This window comes from Myotis brandtii, unplaced genomic scaffold (assembly GCF_000412655.1).
Source record: "Myotis brandtii unplaced genomic scaffold, ASM41265v1 scaffold138, whole genome shotgun sequence".
In the NCBI taxonomy this organism is placed as follows: Eukaryota; Metazoa; Chordata; class Mammalia; order Chiroptera; family Vespertilionidae; genus Myotis; species Myotis brandtii.
This window is the reverse complement of record NW_005354915.1, coordinates 1,580,383-1,585,963: the sequence shown is the minus strand read 5'-3', so window position 1 is coordinate 1,585,963 and position 5,581 is coordinate 1,580,383. Positions and strand designations below refer to the sequence as shown.

Below are 5,581 nucleotides of genomic sequence, written 5' to 3'. Positions count from 1 at the left end.
ACCCGGAATACAGTCCCCAAATAAAAGGGCGGAGCTGCAAGAAGTGAAAAGCCTACAACAGCAACGACAAAGGAGGTGACAGCCCTGACCAGGTAGATCAGTTGGCTGAGAGCATCATCTGGGTAGGACAAGGTTGTGGGTTCAATCACCGGCCAGGGCACACACAGGAATCAACCAATGAATGCATAAATGGGGTGGAACAACAAAATGATCTCTTTCTTTCTCCCTCTCTCTCTCTCTCTCTCTGTCTTCCCCTTCCACTCTCTAAAATCAACCAATAAAAAATGAATAAAAAGAAAGGAGGTAGGTTGGGCCAGGCCTCAGCACGAGGCACCTCTCAGGGACAGACCCTATGGACTGTCACCCCTACTGCACCGCACAGGGGCCAGGCCCAGGCGTGGGGCCTTACGTGAACTCTCCCTTAACCCTCACTCAAGCCCGAGACACAAAGCCGCCCACACGGCTCACCTCTGGGCCACCGCGAGCGCGGACTCCACGGGCAGCGTACAGGGCAGCATCACGTAAGACATGGCCTTCACCGGTAGGAACCTGCAGACCTTGCTCCACCAGCCACCTCGGGGTCTAAGTGCCTCACTCAGGCCTGAAAGATACCATTGGGGGGAGGGGCGTCCCCCAGTGTAACCTCACCCAGGTGCTGCCTGCAATTCCAGCGAAACACACAAATCCTGCTGCCAAAGAATCAGAAGCCGGGCCCATGCCATGGAGCAGGGAGTGCGGCCAGAACAGCCCTGGGACAGCCACAGGCCCCGGATCAACTGTCCCACTGGCAGCTCTCCCTGGAGGAGACACGGACCCCCAACCCCACCCGCCTTACGGGCTTTCCCAACACCCCCTCTTCTGCCTGGAGCCCTGGCTTCTGTTTCCCCTTCGTCGTGGCCTCAGGACCCTCAAATCGTAGCAACCTGGGCACCAGCGTCGTGTTTATCTTTGAATTTCTCCCAGTGCCCGAATGCATCTGGTCTGCACTCCTGGTCCACCTGGTGTCTGACGACATGATCAAATGCACTACCGTCGCTCAAGGACAAGTTCAAAGCTGAGGGTTCGGGGAAGGGGGAGGCAGACAGGCTCCTCCAGAAAGAAGGCGTGGAGACGGGGGCCCAGGCAGAGAATGGTGTTCTGGAAGAAGGGGCGCACCCTCAGGGCCCCCGCAATCCGGTGTGCCCGGACCCAGGAACTGGGCGCATGCCCGCTTAACACAACGGGCTCACCGGGAGTGTGGCTTTTTCTGGCCATGCACACGGGGAAGGGAGGCTGAGCAAGGCGCCTGCGTGGGGAGATGGTGCCAGGAGGTGGGGCCTCATCTCCTCCCCGTGGCAGCATCACCCTCCTCCCCAACCCGCCAGAGAAGCCCTCTTAGTCTCAGCAACAGAAAGCAACACCCTGCTGTCCCGCCAGAGGCGTCTCACCTGCAATGAGCTTGGGCGACAGTGTCTCCAGGATGCTCTCGTCCCAGGGCAGGAGGCTGACACGCAGGTGGGCCAGCAGCTCGGCCACCTCGGGCCTCCTCTGCCAGGCAGCCGCCCCCGGGGAAGCCTCGGGGCTCGCGGTTTCCCAGGAGAAGGGAAGGAACTCGGGCGCTGCCGAGGGCACACTCGGGCTCGGACGGGGCCTGTCACAGATGCCTACGCGGGGCATGGAGACAGGGGGCATTACTCACACACCCACCCACCCTGACAGGAGGCCAGCAGCCACCAGACATCCAGAGGGGCCTTCCCACGCTCCCCTCTGACCTCCCTCCCTCCTGCTTCAGCAGCCCTCCGTGGCTCCCTACTGCCGCAGTGCAAGCTTCACCACGTGCACGGGGCCCAGCTTGCGCCTCTCCTCTGTCCATCTCTCAGCCACTGCAGTTACACAGGCCTTCTTCCCCTCCTATCCATCTCCAAAGTGGAGTCACCTCCTCCTGGAAGCCCTCCTTTCCCCCAGGCCTTGCAGCTCCCTCCTGAGTGACCCTGTAGCATCCCACATCCTGTCACGCCCTCTGCATGTCATCCCTCCACACGTCATCCATCCACACAGTGAGCTCCGGGTGGCAGTGCCCCCCGCTCTCAGCCACGTGCGTGGACCTGGAAGGGACACAATGGGCACTTCCTGAGTGGGTGACACGTGCAGGTCCTGGTGACCAGACGGTCTCCTTGTCTCGGCCTCAGAGTAATGGACGCGGTCAATACAGGAGCCAACGTTTAGCATCGAAGAAAAGCAGCTCCGAACACATCTAACGGTGGGCTCCACGCTAATGTTTCAGGAGCCCGACTCCTCACCGAGTGACGGCACAGACTCTGGGGCTCACCAAGGCTGCTAACAAACAGCGGAGGAAAAGGGCTCATCTGGCCCGGCCAGTGTGGCTCAGTGGACGAGCCTCAACCCATGAACCCGGAGGGCACGGTTCTGTTCCCGGCCAGCGCACTGCCCGAATTGCGGATTCTCCCTCCCTCTCCCTTCCTCTCTCTGAAACCAATAAAACCATATATATTTTTTTCTTTTCTTTTTTTAAAGAAAAGGGCTCGTCTGCTCCCCAGCTCTTACGTACCTTTTTCTTCCAGGAACCTGACCGCATCCAAGTACCCTCGCAGGCATATCTCTAGAAGCACCTGTAAGCCAGGCAAGTAAGTGAACTACCGGGCCGAATCGCTAAGCCTCATTCATTTAAACTGAAGACTCCTTCAAACTCTGAGCTGCCTCCATGGGCCGGGCATGGCCGGACAAGGCACTGGGCAGGAACGACACCCCTCCATGGGGCCTTTGCTGTCACCCAGCATGACAGGCCTGTCCTGGTCCTCGGGGGACAGTTACAGCTGCCTCCCCTGCTCTGTGCACAAACCACCCACACCAACCAGCTGGTGCAGGGCCTTGCCTCCAGGGGGAGCCCTTGCGGGCTGCTCACTGTCCTGCCCACTTCCCTGCAGCCTCCTGGCCCCCCCATCCCTGTTAGGGCCCATGTCCACACATCCCCTTACTGTTGGGGTGGGGAGGCATACTACAGCCACCACAGTGCTGCGTGGTTCGTGACCGTGGCCACGAATAAGGTCATGTGGGTAACTCGACACATCCTACTGCCCAGGCTGCACCCACAGAGTCTCCCCAGGATCTGTGGGGGACTGGTCCAGGGCTCCTCTCAGGTACCGACATTCATGGATGCTCTAGTCCCTCACGTAAATGGTGTAGGGTTTGCACACAGGCTACAGCAGGCACCCTACACTCCACGTCACTCCGTGGATTCAGGGTAGGGCGCGGCGAGGGGCAAATTCAAGTTTTGCATTTTGGGACTTTCTGGAATACACACACACACACACACACACACACACACACACACACACGCTTAAGCAACCAAACGACCGGTCGCTATGATGCACACTGACCACCAAGGGGCAGACGCTTAATGCAGGAGCTGCCCCCTGGTGGTCAGTGCGCTCCCACAGCAGGAGCGCCCTCAGCTGACCAACCCGTCCCGGCGACCCACCACACTCCCTCAGTCTTCCTGCAGGCCCAATCTCTGGAGAACGGGCCAGGCACTGACAGACCACTCCGCTGGCAAGATCCCCAACAGCACCACCTGGCCTCCTGGAAGTCGACCCACCGCCTACCTGGAGGGCTGATCACTTCCCAGGCCGCCCCCCCTTGGGTGGGCACCAGATGCAGGGCTCACGGTTAGTGAGCACTGCTGGGTGCTGTGAGCCTCTCCCAATGGTGACTGACAGGGTGTGAGCCTGTGGCAGGTGCAGTAGGGCTGGGATGAGCAGGAGCGGCAGGCTTGGACTGCTCACTCCGTGGATTCAGGGTAGGGCGCGGCGAGGGGCAAATTCAAGTTTTGCATTTTGGGACTTTCTGGAATACACACACACACACACACACACACACACACACACACACACGCTTAAGCAACCAAACGACCGGTCGCTATGATGCACACTGACCACCAAGGGGCAGACGCTCAATGCAGGAGCTGCCCCCTGGTGGTCAGTGTGCTCCCCCTGTGGGCTCATGGCCAGAAGCTGGGCTCACGGCTGGCCAGCGCAGCAGTAGTGGCGGTAGCCTCTCCTGCCTCTGCTGCTGTGCTAAGGACCCCTCGGGGGATTTCCGACTGCTGGCTTAGGTCCGATGACATCTCCCGAGGGGTCCCAGACTGTGAGAGGGTGATGGCTGGGCTGAGGGCACCCCCGCCCCCCAGTGCACGAATGTCATGCACCAGGCCTCTAGTATATATATCTACACTAATAAAAGACAAACATGCAAATCAAGGATATTTTTACATTGAATTTCACAGAGAGTGGAAGAGAGAGGGCAGACAGAGAGAAACAATGATGTGAGAGAAACACATCGATTGGTTTCTGCCTGCACAAACACGGCCAGATCCAGGCTAGGGAGGAGCCTGCAACTGAGGTACGTGCCCTTGACCTGAATTGAACCCGGGACCCTTCGGTCCACAGGCCGATGCTCTATCCACTGAGCCAAACCAACTAGGGCTAGAATATTTTTGATGTGTGGTTGGCTGAATCCACAGGTGGGAAACCTATGGAGCGGGAGGGTTGACTGCACTAGGACCACAGTCCTGAGGGGCAGCAGAGTTTAAATGTCCCCAAGTGATTCGGGGACACCTCCTCCTGGAAGCCCTCCTGGGGCACCACTGACCTTCAGGGACAAGTGACTCTTCTCTGATCCCTATTCATTGAGGGGTCAACTTTGGTTCAACTCTCCCTGTTGGCAGCTCAGCTGGCCCAGAGCCTCCCCAGGGGATGGCGGGGACCTCAAGGATCAGCTCCACCCCGCGCCTCCCCGGACAAGCTCCCTTCCGCCTGCAGCTCTAGGTGGTGGGGAACAGGCTTCCTTCAAGCCCCGGCTCCAGAAGGGGGTGAGGTGAGGAGATGCTCGGGATTCCCACGCCCAGAGGAGCCGCTCCCAAGGCGCGCCCCCTCCCAGACTGGGCGGCAGAGCCGCCCCGCGCGAGGCTAGAGGACGCAGTGGAGGGGGCATCTGTCTGCAGGGTCCCCCGGATGCACCTGCAGTTTCCGTGTCCAAACTCGGATCCATCGGGCACCCCGCAACCTTAGGAGTCGCCCGCAGCCCAGGCCTGGGGGCGCCCCCTCCTGGCAAGGAGCCCGTGCAGCCCCGGACGTACCAAGAGGGACACCTGCGAGGAAGGTGACGCCGTGCAGCGCCCCAGAAGAGGCACCGAAGAACATGCGCGCGTCGCGGAGGAGGTGCGGGGCGCGCTCGCTCAGGCAGCGGGTCGCCCCGAGGTGGTAGAAGATTAGGAAGCCGCAGCCCACGAAGGACACGCTCCAGCCACGCTCGGAGTCGCACATTGCGGCGGCGGGTCGGGGTCCGGGAGGCGGGGTCTGAGGTCCAAGGTCTGCACTTCCTGGCATCTTAACACAGGGCCCTCTGGTGCGCTCTGCGCGGCCTGGCAGCTGCTCCCCAGGTGTTCCCTGCGTGACGTCAGTGCCTCTGGGCCCGCCCCTTCGGCCAGCAAATGATCTGCGGGCTGGTGGGCCAATCAGGGGCTCGTCGCCCACTCCTTGCTCCTTCACCTCGCGGGCTGGAGGCGCTGTGGGGCGGGGCCTGG

The 5,581-nt window shown here is 60.6% G+C and overlaps 1 protein-coding gene across 1 annotated transcript in view; it reads right to left on the bottom strand.

Annotated features, from left to right (window-relative positions):
- Positions 1-241: 241 nt before the first annotated feature.
- Positions 242-5,581, bottom strand: part of LOC102245670 (patatin-like phospholipase domain-containing protein 3) — a 9,380-nt gene continuing 4,040 nt past the window's right edge. Inside the window, exons 4-6 of the mRNA XM_014535130.1 lie at positions 2,549-2,633; positions 1,428-1,643; positions 242-601 (exon numbers count right to left, since the gene is read on the bottom strand). Of these exons, the coding sequence (XP_014390616.1) occupies positions 465-601; positions 1,428-1,643; positions 2,549-2,633 (438 nt within the window). The 3' untranslated portion in view covers positions 242-464. The remainder of the gene's footprint in view (positions 602-1,427; positions 1,644-2,548; positions 2,634-5,581) is intronic.